Source organism: Aedes albopictus, chromosome 3, assembly GCF_035046485.1.
Source record: "Aedes albopictus strain Foshan chromosome 3, AalbF5, whole genome shotgun sequence".
In the NCBI taxonomy this organism is placed as follows: Eukaryota; Metazoa; Arthropoda; class Insecta; order Diptera; family Culicidae; genus Aedes; species Aedes albopictus.
In genome coordinates, this window is record NC_085138.1 from 182,867,067 (window position 1) to 182,889,474 (window position 22,408).

At 43.6% G+C, this 22,408-nt stretch overlaps 2 protein-coding genes across 18 annotated transcripts in view; one reads left to right on the top strand and one right to left on the bottom strand.

Moving 5' to 3' along the window:
• Positions 1–17,635: 17,635 nt before the first annotated feature.
• On the bottom strand, positions 17,636–18,598 carry LOC109417350 (zinc finger CCHC domain-containing protein 10). Of its 3 annotated transcripts, XM_062860509.1 has the most exons (4): positions 18,535–18,598; positions 18,357–18,399; positions 18,135–18,296; positions 17,636–18,068 (listed from the first exon to the last, which is right to left on the bottom strand). In XM_062860509.1, the coding sequence occupies exons 2-4, from the start codon at positions 18,392–18,394 to the stop codon at positions 17,795–17,797; spliced, it is 474 nt and encodes a 157-aa protein (XP_062716493.1). In that variant the 5' UTR covers positions 18,395–18,399; positions 18,535–18,598; the 3' UTR covers positions 17,636–17,794. The 3 variants fall into 3 exon arrangements, with proteins under 3 accessions (XP_062716493.1, XP_019547002.3, XP_062716491.1); XM_019691457.3 differs by lacking the exon at positions 18,535–18,598 and having other exon boundaries at positions 17,636–18,065; positions 18,357–18,452; XM_062860507.1 differs by lacking the exon at positions 18,535–18,598 and having other exon boundaries at positions 18,357–18,452.
• Positions 18,599–19,493: 895 nt separating this feature from the next.
• Positions 19,494–22,408, top strand: part of LOC109398814 (synapse-associated protein of 47 kDa) — a 97,622-nt gene continuing 94,707 nt past the window's right edge. For 5 of the 15 annotated variants that reach the window (XM_062856121.1, XM_062856119.1, XM_062856138.1 and 2 more), the window contains exon 1: positions 19,543–19,679. In XM_062856121.1, the coding sequence (XP_062712105.1) occupies position 19,679 (1 nt within the window). In that variant the 5' untranslated portion in view covers positions 19,543–19,678. Of the gene's footprint in view, positions 19,680–22,408 lie in introns of all 15 variants that reach the window. The other 10 variants (XM_062856136.1, XM_062856125.1, XM_062856133.1 and 7 more) reach the window with 8 other exon arrangements.

Below are 22,408 nucleotides of genomic sequence, written 5' to 3' on the forward strand. Positions count from 1 at the left end.
GCTTTAACCCTTTCCTTCCAACGACTTTGAACGGCTATATCTATGCCAAAAAAGCGTTTCCGAAAAAAGTGGTAGAACAAAAGTTATTGCAAATTGGCTAAATTTTTCGAAATCAATGAAAAAAAAATTTGGTTGTAAATCAATAGGTTTTTGATTGTTTATCAATAGTTCAACTATTGAAACAAGTAGGTAGTAGTTGGGTTAACCTTATGAGGTTATAACCATATTCTAAAAATTATTGCATCATACTCATCTAATTCCGTTTGTCCGGAGTTTGTCGAAAATCGATGGTGCTCTAGAGCAACCATGGGAAGTAGAGGGTTAATCGCTAAAATTTTTGTAATGCACTTTTTTTAACTCAAGGCCAATTTTGTTGAAAAATGTCCAAATGTGTCATAAAAGATATTTCTTTGAAAAATCATAACTCAAGAACAAAGCATCGTAGAAACAAAGTTTTTTTAATGAAAACGAAAGCAAATTTTCTTAGGAATTCAACAAAAAAAATATGAAGTGGTAAAAGTTTTCCACAAAATTTTCCACCGTTGAGAAAATTCATAAAGAAAAGCCGGAAAAACTATGTCCGAACTCGTGGAAAATTTCAAAAAAATATTTTTGAGACGGTAATTTCATAAGCTTCTATCGCTGAAATTTTTGGAATGCACTTAATTTTCGTTCCTGAGTTATGGGAAATTTAGTGAAAATGACCATATAATATAGGCTTACATGGTCATTTCCACAAAATTGGCCATAATAACTCAGTAGCTGAGTGTGATATTTCCCACGCTGGATAAACTGGATAAATCAAAATTGTAGTATTTTGGGGACCATTTGAAGTATATGTTTTATTTATGATCCAAGATGGGATTAAACATGGTGCCCAATGCAATTTTAAATTGAGTGTTCTATATTGCACTCGAAGGAGTGATTAAGAAAGTCTGGCGTGAAGAGGAATGGCACTATGTATCATCGTTACACGATCGCACATATTCCTCGCCCTCGGCAAACGATATTGTTCGGCATCAATCTTAGGGCAGTGGGGCAAGCTTTCGCTCCTCTGTAGAGGGAGACAGGTAAGCAAGGAGGTAAGCGATGGATGAGGATGTGTTCAAAATTGTTGAAAAAAAAATATTTGTAAATCTTGGAATTTCAATATTTTTTGGGACTATTTACGACACACATACACAATAGATTATATGAATAAAGCTGAGTTAGTACATACTCTTTACAAAGTCTTCATCTCTGTAAAGATTAAAAAGTACTTACTTTTACTAGTAATAATTATTTATGTAACGAGTTGCAAAAAGTTGATTTTTTCAGCACGAGTCGTACATTTATCCAACGAGGCTTGCCGAGTTGGATAAATACGAAGAGTGTTGAAAAAATCGAGTTTTGCAACGAGTTCCATACAACATTTTATGCAATGATTTTTCCATTATACAACTCATTTGAGTTGCATAATGTTCATAATGCAACTCAAATGCGTTGCATAATGACCATTATGCAACTATTTTTCATACTGCAACTCATTTCAGTTGTATAATGAACCGGTACGGAAAAGTAGGCCATTATGGTACTGAAATGAGTAGTATAAAATAGAAATTATGATACTGAATTGCATAAACATATTTTACTCAGTTTTTACTATGTGGCCCAATTCTGTACAATCATTGGCGGAGCCAGCTTTTTCTTTTTTCTTACTCACTCTTCTAAGCAAGCAAGAGAAAGAGCGAGATGAAAGAGGAGGCAAGCTGCCCCCTCTTCCATCTTTTTCATTCTCTTGTATGTTTAGGAGTGTGAGAAAGAAAAAAGAAAAAGCTGGTTCTGCTAATGTGTACAATGAATAGACATTGATCATTGCAGATACCGCGCCATGCCCTAATACCGTGACCTTAAGGATGCTCTTCACTTCAAAGTGCCCTGTAAAAATCAAAAATCCATTTTCTTGATATTTCAAACGCTATATTATTGCTTATTGTGTGTATTATGTATAATAAATATGATTAATGGAATCCCAAATGTTTAATCTATTTGTTAAAATCAAAATTGTAAAACATAGCATTGTTCCTAATACCGTGTATGTGAACCGCATACATTGATGGTCCTTTGAATCATCACTATATCAATCATACTAAGCGCATACTTAAAAGAACCTGTGCGTCAAACGTTGCCTAGAGGTTTGTGCCATTGATTCATAAAGTAAAAATTATCAATGATATTTTCAGTTTGCAAGTTTTAGCCGAAACACGGTATTTGGAACACAAAAGAAACCATATACACACTTAAAAAATAGAGCCGAACTCGGTTAAAATTCAACCGAGTTTTTATCTGCTGAACGCTCGGTTGTCTGTTCAGTTCAACGTGGATCAACCGAGCGTTCGGTGTTATTTTGATTTGACCCTGATTGTCAAACCGCGTCAAACTTACCGATGAAGTCGGTTAAAATTTAGTACGAATAACGTGGCCAACCGAACATCGGTTGGATGGATCTTATTGGAATCTTTTTTTCGAACCCTAGAGATTTGGAATCATCAAACATTAATTTCGGACAAGTTCCTTGGCTGAATTCGCTTTATTAGTCACACTTTTCTGTTACATCATTTATCTTATGGCAATTGCAGTTTAAAACTTGTTACCACGAAGAAGATCTGCTTACTAGTACTGGATAAAAATTTTCGCGAGGTATGAGCTGGTACATAATCTGAAAATAGTAGTTATACACATCTTATTTGGCATTTGTGCCACCAGACAAACATAGTTGAAGCACTTACCAACATCTGTATTCTCAATTTAGTTGAAAATCGGAGTTTTCGACTAGCGAAGTTGGATTTTTCTACAAATCCGTGCGTCGAACCTAACTTCGGAAGTGGTGCGCTGTATAGCAAACCTGGTCGGCTATACAGCGCACCACTTCCGAAGTTAAGTCCGATGCACGGGTTTGGAGAAAAATCCAACTTCGCTAGTCGAAAATTCCGGGTTTCAACTGCACGTACAATAATAAGATTCACTTCAAATCCGGCAACACAATATCTTAAAAATTGCACAAAACTCGCACGAATCCATTTAATTGTAACGTAATCAACATTGAAGAAATCAAATATGGCGGCGCAAGAGTTGAGCCCGTCAGGTCGGTGAACGAGTTTTCTCGGTATCTGCCAACCGAATCCGTATACTTCAGAAGTAAACCGACTTTCTCGGTAGATTTGACATATCAGTTTGCCAAAGACTGTCCCTTCCAACGAACAGCCGGTTTTAATCGTCAAAATGCAACAAATCAACCGAAGTCGTCGGTTTTTCATATTCAACCGAATAATTCGTTTAAAAACCAAACCGAGTTCGGTATTAAAAACCTGAATTAATCCACCTATGGTGAACAGATCCCTTCTTACACTTATTAAAATTATTGTTGTATTATTCGTATGTAAGATTGTGATTTTTGGTCATTCTAGAAAATATTGTAGATTTGGCATCAAGTTGATTGCTTTCCATAATATAATCATCGAACATGGGCTCAACTACCAGAAATGCCAGCCAGAATCTCCTAGAATCTTGTATGAAATGATCAAACAATAGCTTACATATTCTGGAATGTTGTATCTCTTGTTAACTGCCAATCTATTAATACATGGGTAAGAAAATCATCGAGATACACTTTGTCAAATATTCTTTATCAGCTGAATAAATTAGATCCAAAGTACTTGGGACTCATGGTTATGGCACAGAGAAACAGACGGCTGAGAAATTTATTATGATACATTTTATCAACAATCTCTCAATAGCGTAAATTTTATTACTCCTAAGTACTCCTCGAAAGATATCTCGGAAACAAAATGTCCAAACGGAATGAAATTCAATAGCATACTACTAGGATGCTGCACCTTCCATTTGCTGATGAGAGAACTCAAATCGATTGACACACGGCTGGTCAATTTATTATGAGACATTTTTCAAAGACCTCTTAAAAGTTAAGTTGTATTACTCCAAAGTACTCCCCGAAAGATATCTCGGTTACAAAATGTCCAATCGGAATGAAATTCAAAAGCGATTTTCTAGGATGCAGTAGCTTTCGTTTCGGGCCTTAAGAACCCGAATCGGTTGATAGACGGCTGAGAAATTTATGGTGATACACTTTGTCAAAAATATCTAAAATAATTAAGTTGTACTACTCCCTAGCACTCTTTGAAAGATATCTCGGTAACCGAAGGTCCAATCAAAAAAAAATCAATAGCGTTCTACTAGGATGTAGTAGCTTTCATTTGCTTCCAAAAGAACTCAAATCGGTCAACAGACGACTGAGAACCGTGAGTAACATTTTTTTGTAACATACACACATACACACACACACACACACACACACACACACACACACACACACACACACACACACACACACACACACACACACGTGTGTGAAGTGGCGAGAGCTGCAAATGAACGATAGAAGAAACAATCCGGGGTAAGCGTAGTAGTTCCGTCTTCGTGTGGTAGATCCGCCGTCTGGGACTACCGGTGTCGTGAGCAATTAAGGTGTGGAGCTTACTGGCTCTCGGTCGGTATTCGGGAGAAATTCCTACGTCGGGGAACTCTCTGTCGGAGTAGGATAGATCCACTGCCGGGGAGTATCCGAGTAGTGCGCGTGAAGTCATTGTGCTCAATGGCACACGGGCGGTAACGGGAGAACGTCTTTCGTCGGGGACTTCTCTGTCGGAGTAATACAGATCCACCGCCGGGGACTGTCAGAGTAGAGCGATCGGGAAGAAGCACCGGAGCATGGTCGTCAGGGCGCCTGTGAACCGGAAGCCGTCTCCAACCGGAATCGCAGGACCGACCTTGGCATCTGCCCGGGAAGTCGGTAGCGGGAGAAGTTTCAATGTCGGGAAACTCTTCGTCGGGTAGGGTATATCCACCGTCGGGGACTATCCGAGTCGTGCGCGGAAACCTCGAGTGCTGATTGGCACTCGGGCGGCACCGGGGGGGCACGCACACACACACACACACACACACACACACACACACACACACACACACACACACACACACACACACACACACACACACACACACACACACACACACACACACACACACACACACACACACACACACACACACACAAAGGAGATAATCGTGAGCAAGTCGAACTGCCACAAGGAGCTATGCCGAGATGCCGACGCAAATCCCTGGGGTGACGCGTACCGAGTCGTGATGGCGAAGATCAAAGGTCCAGCGATGCCAGCCGAGATGTGTCCAGACAAGCTGAAGGTAATCGTGGAGGGTCTCTTTCCGAAGCACGACCCAACGACGTGGCCACCAACACCGTATGGTGAGGAAAACGACGGTAGTGCGGAAGCTCGGCGAGTCTCCAACGTCGAGCTGGAAGCAGTGGCGAAGAAACTAAAAGCGAGCAAAGCTCCCCGGGTCCGGACGGGATCCCCAATGTGGCGTTGAAATCGGTGGTCCTAGCTTATCCCGATATGTTCAGGACGGTGATGCGGAAATGTTTGGAAGAAGGTCACTTCCCAGACATATGGAAGGTGCAGAAACTGGTTTTACTGCCAAAGCCAGGAAAACCGCCGGGTGATCCAGCATCGTATAGGCCGATATGCCTGCTGGACACACTTGGGAAGCTGCTGGAAAAGCTCATCCTTAACAGGGTGGTACCGTTTACAGAAGGAGAGCATGGACTGTCACAGATGCAGTTTGGATTCCGTAAGGAAAAGTCGACGGTGGATGCTATCCGCACGGTCCTGGAGAGGGCCGAGAAGGCGTCCAAACAGAAGAGGAGAGGAAACCGGTACAGCGCCGTAATCACAATTGACGTCAAGAATGCGTTTAATAGCGCCAGCTGGGAGGCCATCGCCGTAGCGCTGCACAGAATGCGGGTTCCAGACTACCTATGTCGGATCATGAAAAGCTACTTCCAGAACAGAGTCTTGGTGTACGACACTGAAGCTGGACAGAGGAGAATGAATGTGACGGCGGGAGTTCCACAGGGCTCCATCCTCGGGCCAACGTTGTGGAACGCTATGTACAACGGAGTGCTAACGCTACAGCTACCCACAGGCGTCGTGCTCGTGGGCTTTGCGGATGATATCGTCTTATCAGTAACAGGCGAGTCACCGGAGGAGGTAGAAATGTTGGCGGCAGAATCGATCGGTATCATCGAAAATTGGATGAATGGAGTCAAGTTGAAGATAGCCCACCACAAAACGGAGGTGCTATTGGTGAGCAACTGCAAGGCAGTGCAGCGAGTGGAAATCTCCGTCGGAGAACACGCAGTGGCGTCGAAGCGAGAATTGAAGCACCTGGGTGTGATGATCGACGATCGGCTAAACTTTAACAGCCACGTCGACTACGCCTGTGAGAAAGCAGCGAAGGCGATCAACGCACTGTCGAGGATCATGCCAAACACCGGTGGTCCGAGAAGCAGCAAGAGGCGGTTGCTAGCGAGCGTGTCATCTTCAATACTGCGGTACGGAGTCCCAGCCTGGGGTGCGGCGCTAAAAACCAAGCGAAATCGGGGGAAGCTAAACAGCGCGTACCGGCTCATGGCCATACGAGTAGCGAGCGCGTATAAAACAATATCGTCGGAGGCAGTTTGTGTGATTGCAGGGATGATCCCGATCTGCATCACCTTGGAGGAGGACATCGAGTGCTACGAGCGGAGGAGGACCAGCCAAGTGAGAACGTTGGTGCGAACGGCCTCAGTGACAAAGTGGCAACAGGAATGGGATTCCACGGAGAAAGGAAGATGGACCCATCGGCTCATCCCTAATGTGTCGACTTGGGTGAACAGGAAGCATGGAGAAGTGAATTTCCACCTAACCCAGTTTTTGTCTGGTCATGGCTGCTTCAGGCAGTACCTACATCGGTTTGGCCATGCCGTTTCGCCCTTCTGCCCGGAGTGCGAGAACGTGGAGGAGACACCGGAGCACGTGGTGTTCATCTGCCCCAGATTCGAGGCGGTAAGAAGATCGATGCCGGCATTAAGCGTGGACAACATCGTCGACGAGATGTGCCGTACTGAAGAGACGTGGAATGCGATCAACAGAGCAGTCACAAAAATGATGACGGAGCTGCAGCGGAAGTGGAGGAGCGACCAGCAAGCTAGGATCGCTTGAAAATTAAGTGCACAGATGAGAAGCACTGTTTAGAAGCGACAAAAAGTGCAAAAGCACTGTAACAGAAGAGCGCATGAGCGCATTGCCCCCCCTGAAGCAGTCGCAGCAGTGGTACCAGGGGGATCGAGGCATCTAGATGTAGCAGAGTTTTTCCAATCGGTTTTCTCTGCTGGGGAGGTAGGGAGGAAAAAAAAACACACACACACACACACACACACACACACACACACACACACACACACACACACACACACACACACACACACACACACACACACACACACACACACACACACACACACACACACACACACACACACACACACACACACACACACACACACACACACACACACACACACACACACACACACACACACACACACACACACACACACCAAGGTTGCAACCATTCATTTGCAAAAATTTACATTCATTTGCTATTATCTCAGTTCAGAAGCATGCTATCGAAAAACAATGTATGGATGAATTTAACCTTGTAGTTTCATCTGAAAGTTTGCCGAATAACATTGCGCATTCCAAAGTCGTGAGCGAGCTGTGAAGGCAACTTTCCACAGCGTGAATGAAATTTATATTCACCGCGTGGAGAGTTGCCTTCACAGCTCGCTCACGACTTTGGTATACGTTTGCGACCCCAATGTTATTCGGCAAACTTTCAGATAAAACTACAAGGTTAAATTCATCCATACATTGTTTTTCGACAGCATGCTTCTGAACTGAGATAATAGCAAATGAATGTAAATCTTTGCAAATGAATGGTCGCAACCTTGACACACACACACACACACACACACACACACACACACACACACACACACACACACACACACACACACACACACACACACACACACACACACATACACACACACACACACACACACACACACACACACACACACACACACACACACACACACACACACACACACACAGGGGCAGCAGGGGCAGGAGTCCAGGGGCCTGACGAACCCCCCCTTCTGCGAGTCGGGTGGAAGCTTGGGAGTCTTCCCGAAGCGAAAACCGTTCACACACCCGTGTGAATTACCACCTTTGGCGCTTCCTTCGGGGAGTGACCGGGCTTCTGGTCTCCAGACAGCTCAAGAGGAGGATGCCTAGGATGTGGCGGGGGTTCAACAGTGGGCTCTGTTGGATCCTCATAAAAAGCCACACATCTGCAAGCAACTCCGTACAAGCGACCTGGTACCGCTTTCAAAGTGCCTTAGCCCAAACACCCGGAGTGCCAACCGGGTGATCCGACTGCTGATCTGGCTCTGGCACATCAGGATTGATGCCAGTAACATCCTGATTATGGTATACTGGTCAACGCAAACGACAACGGACTACGGACTACGGATCGGATGACGACGATGGGCTGACATTCGTGCCATTCTGCTTCCTGAGTAAAGAAGGGTGACACCTTCTTGAAACGGCGAGTGGGCTAATGGTGCGTCTGCCTCCGTCCCGGTAAAACCTTGGCAGGCCTTCGGAAACGTTCTTCACTTGTCCGTCAATTTTGATGGGTACTAGGCTCGGATGTAAAATTCCCGACTTACGCTGATCTGGCTCTGGACACGAACCCCATGAAGGTTCGTGTTCAACCCTCGCTTGGCCTCCCTGTTTCATAGACAACCAAGAGATCACGAAAGCGACTACGTACAGCGGGTGGAGATAGCGGCCCGGAGGGGGGACCCAATAACATAGAAGGAGAAAACGGAAGTAACAGCGGAAAGGTGGCGAATCCGTTCGCCAGAGGAGGATTGCTGAGGTCTCCGCCTCAGCAAACAGAAGGTGCAGAACCGCGGCAAGAAGCGGCTTTACAACAAAGTGCGGTACCCTCGGAGCAGCAGCAGCTGCCGACGAATAGTGGATGGAGCGTGCCTCAACAACAGCCGAAGGTAGTTGCGGCGAAGAACTTGACGGATGACCTACACGAGTTCGTCGACAAAAAGCATAACGTGCACAAGGACATCAAGGACTTGGTGTTGAAGATTAGGAGGGCTCTCGGAGCTGCTGTGAAAGAATGGCACAGCGTGATGCAGAGAGCGGATGAGGCAGAGAGCGCATTAGTAGCGACTAAACACGATCTTGCAGCAGCTACGCAGCGGCAGCAGCAACGAGCCACGGTCGAAAATATGGAGACGCCGAAGAACCATCGGAATACTCGCTCGGAGAAAAGAGGCAGAGATACGCCAGGAGAAGAGGAAGTCCCGAAGAAACAAAGAAGTGAACGGGAGCGCGCCAGCAATCGGAGAGATGATGGATGGCGCACTGTGGAGAGTCAGCAGGCGAAGAAGAAGAAGCGAAAGGAGAAGGAAGAACAGAAAAAGGAAGAAAAGAGGAAGGAACAGGAGAAGAAAGAAAATCGCCGGCCCCCTAGGCAGAGGAAGAAGGGTGATGCACTGATCGTCGAGGCGAAGGACAAGCCGACGTACGCTGCGCTCCTCAGGAAAGTGAGGGAGGACCCGGAGCTAAAAGAGTTGGGTGAAAACGTGGTAAAGACCAGGCGCACCCAGAAAGGAGAGATGCTGTTCGAGCTCAAGAAAGATCCGGCGATTAAGAGCTCAGAGTACCGGGAGCTCATTGCGAAATCCGTAGGCAGCGAGGCCACCGTGAGAGCACTTTCACAGGAGGCAGTGCTCGAGGTCAAGGATTTGGACGAGGTCACAACTGAGGAAGAGCTGAGAGTCGCATTGACCGAGCAGTGTAACTTGGAAGTACCGGTGACAATCTGAATCAGGAGATCGTTTGCAGGTACCCAGACGGCGGCAATCCGACTACCAGTAGATGCGGCCAACAAGATTGCGGTAGCCGGCAAGATCAAGGTCGGATGGGCGGTGTGCCCGCTGCGACTGGCTCCCCGAGTCACCAAGAAAATGGAGAGGTGTTTCAGGTGCATGGAATTTGGTCACCAGTCAAGACACTGCAAGGGTCCAGATAGGTCCAAACGGTGCTGGAACTGCGGCGAAAACGGACACGTTGCTCGAGACTGCACGAAGCAACCCAAGTGCATGCTGTGCAAGTCGGAGGAAGGAAATGGCCACCGGACGGGAGGCTATAAATGCCCGGCCTACAAAAAGGCGAAGGCAGGCCAACAATGATGCAGATAACGCAAATTAATCTGAATCATTGCGACATCGCACAGCAACTGTTGTGGCAGTCGACAACAGAGACGAAGTGCGATGTTGCGATCATCGCAGAGCCGTATCGGGTTCCACCTGAGAACGGCAATTGGGTAGCGGATATAGCAGGATTGGCAGCTATACAAGTTATGGGCAGATTCCCTATAGAGGAAGTGGTGGAAAACTCTTACGAAGGTTTCGTGATCGCCAAAGTTAACGGTGTCTTCGTATGTAGCTGCTATGCGCCTCTAAGATGGACCGAGGAGCAATACAAACGGATGTTGGATGCACTCACTGACACGCTGGTAGGACGTAGGCCAGTAGTCATCGGCGGCGATTTCAACGCCTGGGCCGTTGAGTGGGGCAGCCGGCAAACCAATGCAAGAGGATATAGTCTACTTGAAGCTCTGGCGAAGCTGGACGTAAAGCTGTGCAATGTAGGAACAGTCAGCACATTCCGCAAAGACGGTCGTGAATCCATCATCGACATTACATTTTGTAGTTCATCGTTGATGGAAAACATGGACTGGAGGGTGAGTGAGGAGTACTCCCACAGCGACCACCAGGCGATCCTCTACAAGATAGGCCAGAGAGCTCCTACGTCCATACAGAGAACTAGAACTTATGAGCGGAAGTGGAAGACGAAGGACTTCGACAAGGAGACTTTTACCGAGGCACTTCGGCCAAATAGCAATGCGGCAAACCTCGACCCAGGGTGGTTGACGGAAGCGCTAGCAACGGCATGTGATGCAGCAATGCCGAGGAAGATTGAACCTAGGAACGCTAGACGCCCAGCGTACTGGTGGAATGCGACGCTCAGCACCCTTCGTGCGACTTGCCTCCGAGCTAGGAGACGAGTTCAGAGGGCAAGAACTGCGGCCGATAGAGAAGAGCGCAAGGTTGCGTTCCGTGAAGCTAGAGCTGCCTTCAAACGAGCTATCAAGCAGAGCAAGGAGAACTGTTACAAGGAGCTATGTCAGGAAGCCGACGCTAACCCCTGGGGAAATGCCTACCGCATCATAATGGCAAAGCTGAAGGGCCCAATGACGCCAGTCGAAATGTGCCCAGACAAACTGAAGGGTATCGTGGAGGGTTTGTTTCCAAAACACGATACAACAACGTGGCCACCTACGCCGTACAGCGAGGGCGATGCGGAATTTGACGTAAACCGGCTGGTCTCCAACGACGAGCTCGTTGCCGTGGCGAAAGCATTGAAGGTGAAGAAGGCTCCCGGTCCGGATGGAATCCCCAACGTGGCGTTGAAAGCAGCGATCCTGGAGTATCCCGATATGTTCAGGTCAGTGTTGCAGAAATGCCTGGAGGAAGGCATCTTTCCGGATATATGGAAGGTCCAAAAACTAGTGCTGCTGCCAAAACCAGGAAAGCAGCCGGGAGATCCAGCATCGTACAGGCCGATCTGTCTGTTGGATACGCTCGGAAAACTCCTGGAGAGGATTATCCTTAACAGGCTGACCGAGTATACCGAAAGTGTTAGAGGGCTGTCCACGATGCAGTTCGGCTTCCGCAAGGGAAAATCGACGGTTGACGCAATTCGGACCGTCGTTGAGATGGCGGAAAGGGCATCCTTACAAAAGCGGAGAGGAGATCGCTACTGCGCCGTGGTAACGATAGACGTTAAAAACGCGTTTAACAGCGCCAGTTGGGAAGCTATCGCCGTAGCCCTGCATAATATGCGGGTCCCCGACTATCTGTGTAGGATTACAAGGAACTACTTCCAGAATAGAGTCCTTGTGTACGAAACCAACGTAGGGCAGAGGTCGTTTAGAGTGACAGCAGGTGTTCCACAAGGGTCAATACTTGGCCCTACGCTCTGGAACGCAATGTACAACGGTGTGTTAACACTGAAGCTTCCGGCAGGTGTCATTATCGTGGGGTTCGCAGACGACGTTGTATTAGCGGTATCTGGCGAATCAATCGATGAAGTCGAAGTGCTGGTATCGGAGGCAATCGACACAGTGGAAAGATGGATGAATGGAGTGAAGCTGCAAATAGCCCATCACAAGACAGAAGTGCTCGTAGTCAGTAACCGCAAAGCAGTGCAAAGGTTGGAGATCACGATCGGAGAGGAGAGAATTTCATCGCAGCGCGCGTTGAAGCACCTGGGCGTGATGGTCGACGACCGCTTAAACTTTAACGCGCACGTTGACTACGCCTGCGAAAAGGCGGCGAAGGCGGTTAACACAGTAGCGAGGATTATGCCAAACGCGGGCGGTCCAAGAAGCAGTAGGAGGCGCCTCTTGGAAAATGTTGCAACCTCAATACTTAGGTATGGAGTGCCAGCCTGGGCTCCGGCGCTAAAAACGAAGAGAAACCGTGGAAGACTGGGCAGTGTGTTCCGGCTCATGGCTATGAGAGTCGCGAGTGCCTACAGAACAATCTCTTCGGAGGCTGTATGCGTTATCGCTGGGATTATGCCCATCTGCATCACCCTAGAGGAAGACGTCGAGTGCCATCGGCGGAGTAACGTAAGGAATGCTGCTAGAATGGACTCGCTAGTGAAGTGGCAACAAGAGTGGGACAATGCGGCGAACGGAAGGTGGACCCACCGACTGATCCCAAATGTGTCGGCGTGAGTGAACAGGAAGCATGGGGAGGTGAACTTCCATCTGACGCAGTTTCTGTCCGGGCACGGCTGTTTCCGGAAGTACCTGTTTCGATTCGGTCACGCGTCTTCCCCTCTGTGTCCGGAGTGTGTGAACGTGGAGGAAACACCGGCGCACGTCGTCTTCGAATACCCTAGGTTCTCGGAGATGCGCAGGGATATGCGCGGCCTGACAGTCGACAACATTGTCGAAGAAATGTGTCGCGACGAAGCTACGTGGAACGCTGTCGACAGAGCAGTAACGAGGATGCTGTCCGCGCTGCAAAGGAAGTGGCGCGAAGACCAGAGAGCGCCGGAACGCGATCGGAGTAGGCTTGATCCACCGCCGGGGACATGACTGAGTCGTCCGTTGCGTAGTACCGGTTTTTGGTCGTCGGAGCGCCGGTGAACCGGAAGTCTACCACCAACCGGAATCGCCGGGTCGACTTCGGCACCTTACTGGTCGGGATGAAAACATCGGTGTCGAGAGAACTTCCACCGTCGGGGTCTTTCTCTGTCGGAGTAGGCTAGGTCCGTCCACCGCCGGGGACTAGACCGAGTATATCGCGGAGAAGCCCCGGAACTTGGTCGTCGGGGCGCCTGTGAACCGGAAGCCAGTCTCCAACCGGAATCGCAGGAGAGACCTCGGCACCTGTCCGGGAAGAAACGGTTTCGGAAGATGTTCCACTGCCGGGGAAGTCTTTGTCGGCGTAGGGTAGATCCACCGTCGGGGACTATCCGAGTCGTGCGCGAAAAACTGGAGTGCTAAAACGGCACCGTTCCTCGGAGAAACTCAGTATGATCCGAAGTACTTGCTGGTGGTATTAGAATAACAAATTTGGTGTATGTTTGTGCTAACTGTGTCGCTGAATGGCAATAGGTTAGGTACGAAAACGAGAATGACTAGAATAACAAATTTAGAAGCGACAAAAAGTGCATGAGCACAATAGCAGAAGAGCGCATGAGCGCATTGCCCCCCCTGAAGCAGTCGCATATCAGTGGTACCAGGGGGATCGAGGCGTCAAGGTGTAGCAGAGTTTTTCCAATCGGTTTTCTCTGCTTGGGAGGTTGGGAGGAAAAAAAAACACACACACACACACACACACGCACATACAGACATTTGCTCAATTCGTCGAGCTGAGTTGATAGGTATATGTGACTCGGCCCTGCGGGCCTCGGATCGAAAGTCGGTTTACCAAGCGGTATTTATACCCTTCTTATGGGTGTAAGAAGGGTAAAACTAATACCGTGTATTGGTACTTTGCACTCGCATTCTGTAAATATTTTTAATAGCATGTTTTTGTAAATATGTGACAAATTTATCACGCCTAACTTGAGAAGGTTTAATATGCTAATGATTGAACTAGTTACTCAGTTAACCCTCTAATACCCAACACCGCCTTTAGACGGGGTATAGTTTGAGGATTTTTGTAATTTTTGTTCCGTGGAAAATCAAAATTTTCATATTTTTGGCTGATATTTAGGACTGTTCTGCAGAGGCGCCTCGTCCACATGTTCGACCTGTTCTTGGAACGGGTATAGGCTGAGAATAAAACTCGCAAAATAATCTTTAAGTAGATAATATTATACAAAAAGAATAAACTAAATTTAAAACTCCCACCACACATACCCCATAACAACTTGCACACAAGGCGCTAACATCGTTCCCAGTTTATGAAGAACGAAAGACGACTCCAAGTCATCCACCGGCAGAAACCAACAAGAGCATGCGAGAGCCAGCCCTGCGCAGCTCTCTCTTGCTCGACTCTTCGAAACTACATGCCACCGGTTCCCCGATTCATGCGAACGATGGATGCTGTTCCCAAACCAACAGTTTTCTCACTTTTTTTGCCTCCGAACGGCAGTGTTCATTCGAATTCATTTCATTTTACTCTGTCGCTCATACGTTCCCTACTCGTCTAGAACCAGCAGCAGCGTTGTCAACGTTTCTTCCCATTTTTCACTTCCCGCCTGCTTCTCACGCGAACACGCACGCTAAGCGCAACCGGCTAAAGTCTTTAAAATCATGTTGAAAATTTACAGTTTTAGAATGCTAAAAAATGTATGTTGTATCGTTGTTGGAAATTAAAGGATTATTTAACAATATCTACAAAAATGGAATAACGAACATTGATTGCACAGTATTTATATAAATACTTTGCCAGCTATGCTTACCGATCAGGTTCTCAAATGTGTGTAAATGATTGTTAGCATGCTGGTCGGTATACTCTTTAGAGAAAAAAGCGATGGATACCAGAGGCACACAGCTAAACGCAAAGAGCTTCTTCAGTGGAAAGTTTACATGTGTGTAGCAAAACCAGAAATGAATGAAAGTTTAGACTGTGGTTTCTCGGTTTGTCGTTCTACGTAGGCTGAGAACAACTTGCGCAGCTAGAGCACATTTTGGCACACCCAATGTCGTGCGCGCTTGTTATGCATTACATCCAGCGTGGATGAAGCTGGGGGCCGAATGTTCTCTAGCTCGTTGGCAACGGTTTCTAAATTTTAACTTCGAGGCCATTACGTGCTAAAACAATTTATAGAGGTGGAAATTTCTAACATTTGCGGAAAAGAGAGCATGTTGGACATGATTGAAAAAAAAAAACAAGTATCGTCGGTGTGTGAAGAACGTTAGAAAATGACTTCCACCGAAAATGGATTTTTCTAAAAGTATGTTAGATACCAAACTTCGGAAGTCGCTCAAAGGCGCATCTGAATGCGAATCGCATCTTTATTCACGATGAAAATGCGAAAGATATTTTTCAGAAAATGGTTAACAAACAAGAAGATAAAAATCAGCTTATGTTAAAAACCACAATACTAAAACAAAAAAAAAAAAACAGCAAGCATAAATAGTATAAAATAACTCTAATGTGTTTTCATTTAGTAAAATAGTAATCTGTAGAACAGGTCAGTCTGCTAGTCACGAGACGCCTCTGCGTTCTGTATACCCTGGGCTTGGATTATATCTTCCAGGAAGCTTTGATTTCAGGCATGTGGTCGATGGCCTTTGCAGTAATGATTAGAATAGCTGAATGTATAATCAATGGCAAACAATTCTGTAAGAATCAGATCTCCAAGTCATCTGATATAGTTATACTGATCATGACGCTGCATAGTATATCGAACATTTGTTGAAGTCATTTATGTGCCGGGAAAATATAATTCCAAGTTGGTGAGAATATTACAAACTGGGGGAGGGTAATAGGCCCAGTCAGACCCCTGAATGGGCAATGTGGGTTAGTGTATGGGAATGCCATTGAAGGTTTGTAATATTCTCCGAGGCTTTCGAAATCCAACAGGGCGCGTCCCCGGGTTGCGGATAGGGGGAAAAGGGAGATTTTTCACATTTGTACTGTAATCAGCCAATGTGGTATTATCTCCTATGGTGTTGTAGTGCGAATGAATGATCTCATTCTATGGGAATTCGAACCTTGTAATGTATTGTTTATCAACTTCAATTTTCTAAGCTTGATAAGGTTTTGAAGACAAACATGAGATGAGAGAATTGCCTAATAGGAAAGTCACATCAGCAGAGCTTTTACATATGCAAATGCTATCCATGGGGTCATGTCTAGCATTTAATATGTATGGCAATGACTGATTCTTACCTAGCAGGGGTACTACAAGACCACGCGGACAATTCGATTAAAGGCTTAATTGGGGATAATATATTTTCCAGAACTGAAGGGACATTTTTTCCGGGGTGACTGGCGAGTCGGAGAGGGTAGAAGTTTCCGTTTGTTATAATTGACAAAATAAACAATCGGGCGCTTTTTCTTTCTATGACTTGCTTGGTATTTTGTGGATTATTGTTTTTTGGTTTTGGAAGGTATGCGATTCACTATTGAGCCTTAAAATTATTTTGCATCTGAATAGCATTGATATCGTCAAGTCTGCACCAACACCCTAATCCCACACCAAAATACCCTTTTCCTATCCCATGGCGTTTATGTGGTCAGCAAAGACTATTCAGCCATTACCCCTCCTTATCATCGGCTTTGGACTGACTTGCGCTCTCATTGCCCCACCAAATGCTGCAAAATGAAAATGAAAATGAAAATGAAATGATATTTAGGACTGTTCTGTATATCTGAAAATGGTTTTTGGTGTATTATGAAGCGTATTTACATTTTTTTAAAAATCATTGAAAAAGTTATGTTTCAGTCACCTTTTAGAAGTCATTGTTTATTTTGTATTGAATCGCTACAATTAACATATTTTAAATTTTTCTCAAATCATTCTATCCTTGTTTAATAGCTTAAGGGAATCGAAAACACTCTAAAATTATTTTCCTTAAAATTACACGGCAAATAAAATTTTCTATGAAAAAAAATTAAAATAATAATATTTCAACAATTATCATAAAATCTCAAAATGTTTTTATCTAAAAAAAACCGTTCCCCAAATAGGTTTCCAGGAAAAATATAAAAATGTGGGGATGTTGGAAAATAAAAATTAGAAAAATCAAAAACTGAAATTCACGAAATCGAGAATTAAAAGAATCATCTATATATCATCTACACGGTATTAGGGCATGGCACGGTATGTCAATATGACACTGAATACGAAATGCAAATATCCAATCCCCGCATAAAACCAGCTGTTGGAATTCGTAAATAATCAGATTGAGAACAGATTTAAATAAAATTGGATTAATTTTTTATCATACCTAGACTGAATTGAGTTTGAATTGAATACGCTTATTGTAATAAAATGGATTTCGGTAAAAATGAAGAGAAAAGTGTTGTATTCAATAATGAGTTATAACTCATATAATCAAGCAGAACAAACTTCATGAACCAGATCGTAACTTCTCACTGGTTCTTGCAAGGTTGAACAAAATATCAGTTAAAAATTACAAATATAGGCTGCACTTCCGCATTAAGTTAGGATTATGTTTGTAATTAAATACTAGAATAATGTAACATTTAGGTTTTCTTACGCTTTTTCGGCTTCTCCTTGGCGTCACTGTCGGACGAACTGGACGAATCCGAGTCGCTACCACTGGAACTGCTACTGCTACTGCTGCTGCTGCTGGAACTGCTCTCGCTGTCACTCGTATCCGAATCCGACGACGATCCCGAAGAATCCGAATCCGAGCTAGAACTACTGTCGCTTGAACTGTCTGAACTGTCGGAGGACGATGAACCGGTTTTTTGTTCCTTTGCGGCGGCGGTGTCAGGTTTGGGAATGGCGGGGCTGCTTGAATGCATTATAATTTCGTTAACTATAAAGTTTGTCTTGTACTGAACTATAGTGGTGACTTACTTTTTGTTTTCCATTTTGTTGAGATTCTTTTTCAGCACCTGTGTTCGCGAGGAGCGATGAACATATTTTCGCTTGCCTTTACACTCGTAGCTCCAATGGCCAAATTCCAAACATTTCTGGCAACGGATCCCTTTTGGAAAGGAGGCGGCAAGCTTAGCCTCCCTGAAAGATTCAGTAACGATTATTCATTATTGGTAGGACAGGATCTGCCGTTCTACTTACTTTTGTTTTTGAGCCAGCTTTATGGCTCCCAGATGCATTATTGCTGGTTATTGATTATATTGAAAATTGAATAGTATAAATAAATAACAAACACTCAGTCGTCAAATCAATTCAATCAAAAGGAAAAGTGTTTAACTACTACAATAATTAGTTTAATAAAAATAATTTTATATTTTACTATGTGAAACGCGCAGATTGTTTATTATTTCGGCATACTTGCACCTTTGTTTGCAAATTTGACATTAGGCTATAGGGCAGTGCATGAAATTATCTCCTTCTCTTTCACTCTTACAGACATTTTGTAAACAACAAGGCCACGAAACGTCAAAATCCCATACAAAATCAAAACAGTGCAGTGCCCTATACACTGAACAAAACCCCCGTCATATCTGTCAGAATTCGAGCAGTTAGAGTGGAGCACCGACACAAAGCAGTTTTTGAAAAAAAAAAAGAAAGCGGAAATCACTTAATGGTTCACTGCACGAGTTTATGCTGGCCTGCTTACACTCACAGAAAATCTGAAGTTTGAGCAGTGTCGGCACCTCCCAAACGTCAAATTTTCAGTGAGAGTAAGCAGGCCAGCATAGATTCGTGCAGTGGATCATATTTTTTTTATTCCCCATGGCTGCTCAGTCTCAGCATGTCTCGAGCACTGATCAGTGCCAGTTTTCAGCCGAAAATGAATGACTGTGATGATCATTTTTAGGGTCTGTTCGTACTAGACGTAACTCTTAGAGGAAATTCATCAAATACATTTGCCCGGTGTCTTTTTCGTGAGCACACTGCCACCTGCTGGTATAACCGCGCGAGACACTGTCGGCCACGATGGATTTCGATTTGACGTTTGCTAACACGCACACTACTACACAAATCGCCTGTAATTTTCGTTTGCATCTTTCAGCAGCGTGTACACTGTTTGTCTGTGATATGTTGATCGTTTTTCAGCCTTTTCTATGCGATAGAAATCGAGATTACCATCTTCAAAATCGCGAGGCAAATTGTTAGAAAAAGAAGGAAGATATGAAAATTAACACGGCGTCCCGTATCACCTTAATCGCCAATCGCCCCGGACTGCTCGAATTGTTCTCGAGAATAACCCCTTTCTGTGTAATTTTTATTGAATGTGTAAGACTGGTTGTTTTGGTTTAAAAACGTCATTCCTCTGGAATGGTTTATCAGTGATTGTTTTTCTTGCAAGTGGCAGCAGTTTTCCAAGTGTTTAGTGAAATTAGTACGAATAACTTCAAATTTTGGTCGCCAAAGTTAGTGGAAATACCTGTTTTTTGTTTGTGCTCTGAAAGTTGGTCGAAAAAGTTCTAAAAAGTATGTATTCAATTGGTGTAGCCGTCTCATGACGGAGGTGCAAAATTCCACGCAATTGCTCGCTTTACCAATTATCGGGATTATCGATTTTTCATACAAATTTTCTTCCGTCGTAATGTTGGAAAAAATATAATTTGTTTCCCAGCTGGGGAAGCAAAATAATGATTACTGTTTTTGTACACTGGAAATGCACGGCCAATCTAAATTGAAATAAATATTAGCTCAAACAGTAAATAACGGGCTGAAATGATATGTTCGATAATATGGATAATATTTAAGATATATAACGTTAAGCTAGAAAAATGCAAAGTGAGATATCCATAATAAATAAATAATGGAAATACCAAGTATGTCAAATCTACAATCAAATGCCATATAAGTGCGTAACATGTTTCGAATTGGTAAATAGTTACGAAGTTATAAAGCAGTTCATTGACCTGATGAAGCTACCTCAGTCATTTTAAATTACACCCACATACTTGTAAAGCTTCCTTAGCTTTGTGTAATATCAATTAGCTGTACAAAATTACATTTACCTACTGTGGTGCTAGCAACTACGCTCTTTCAAAGATAGCATGATATCTTATTTTGAGATGATTATCCTTATAGGTACTTGATTAGATACAAACGGAGTGAAATATTATCATAATATGATAATACAAATATAGAACTTCTTTTTATGTTGAGTAAGTGTTACATTAAACTTGCAACACTCGACATTATGGTGGCCCACACTTATATGAAAAACATATTATTCGCCAAGTCTTTCCTCCTAAATGAGTTGTTTTGGACTCCCAGAAGCTACGTTCAAAATTTGAACGAGATCGATTAAGTGCCCCCTTAGACTTAATCGATCTCGCTCAAAGAACTTTTTGGTATTCCCATACTTTGTATGGGAAAACCTGGCCAAATTATCCTACCAACTGCAAATGCTTTTGCAATTAACAATTTACTACAGATCTACTTATGAAATATTTCGATTTATCTTGAAAATTTCATAAAGCACATATGCTGCCCCTATTCGCATAACAGTCCCATGTTTGCTGGGTTTCCTATTCACATGAGACTGTTGTGCGAATGAGGGCAGTTTGGTAAGCACAAAACTGAATGAACTTTTCACGGAAAATATAAAAATGGATCGTTATAAGGCTTCTTAGAGGACTCCAGGATAGTTAAAAACTTCAGGAAGTAGAGGTAGGCGGGGCAATATGGACACCCGGGGCAGAATGGACACCCTCAATATTTTGAAATATGCGAACTTTTTTGAACTTTTAATGAATGGAGAATATAGTCCATTTATCTAAAACGTAGTTTCAGGAAAGAAACATTCAAAATTAAAATTATACTTGATTTTATACGAAAAAGTTGCGTCCTCCGTTTTTTGTGCATGGAAATTATAATTTTCACACCATCTAAAATAAGATTTAGTGATTAATTTATTGCAGGTCGATTAAAACATGATATTTCTAGAAAACATGCAAGTAATTTTGCTGTATCTACATGCTTAACATGTTTATATTTTCTTCTTTATTATATCAAAAATCAAGTTTGGAAATATCTTCTGCTGCCGGGGCAAAATGGACACTCACCTTTTTGAAAGAAGCGACAAGGGAAAAATATAACCTAAATCACAAACCAACCAAATTCTTCGATTTCAGTATATTTTCGGTTAAATGTTCACTATAGTAGACATAGGGTGAAACAAATTGGTCAAAAAACGAAAGCAGTGGAAAATAGTTGTTCTAGGCACAGCTGAGCATGCCGACAAAAACGAAGCTTTATCCAAAACTGCCTGAATTTAAATTAACTGGACAAAAATGAACTACTTCGGCGTATTATTCATCCATAATAGTTGTTTTGTAATCAAATGACTTTATAGGTGTAAATAATGTACGAAATTCGTAAAAGTTTCATGGTGTCCATATTGCCCCATGGGGGTGTTCATTCTGCCCCGTATGCTTGAAGATGGTCATGAAAATCTAACATTTTTCAAAACATTTTTTGAAGTGGATAAATCATTTTTCTTCGTGAGCATTCTTATGCAATAGATGCTAAATGGACTTTAAAAGGATACATGTATCAAAAAACTAAACTTTTTTGACATCTTGCCAGGTAAAGTTGGCAAAAACCTTAGGGTGTCCATATTGCCCCGCCTACCCCTATGCTGTTAAAAATTTATTGAAGTTGTGCTGAAAAGTGGTATAAAAAACTGAATGAATTCCTTATAAAACATATGAAATATAAAACAATTTTGTATTGGGATATTTAAAAAAAATTATAACGTTGAAAATACAACAAATTAAATACAATGCTTTTAAAACAGTTTCCAATGGAAATTAAAAATAAAACAAAACAAATTCTTCTTGTTTAAAACGGCAGATAACTTTTGATAGAAGAAAAAGACATCTCTAATTGTTTGATATGTTATGTATAAATGTCTCAGCTTTTAATTGATGCAAAAATTTTGAAAATCGGTGGTTGCCATCATGGTGAAAAAAAATGTTTTGGTATAAAAATCCTAGATGGCGGCCAAAATCAATTTGGCCGACCCAACTTTTTATAATTGTTAATAGTAGCTCTATCCAGAGCCGTAGCGTGGTCCCATGGCGCCCTTGGCAAGCATCCAGATTGGCGCCCTACGACAATTGAACATTGCCAATTTTCATTTTTTTTTTCAAACCATTTCAACAAATCTCAAGTAACATGCTGATGAATTCCGCATATGCATA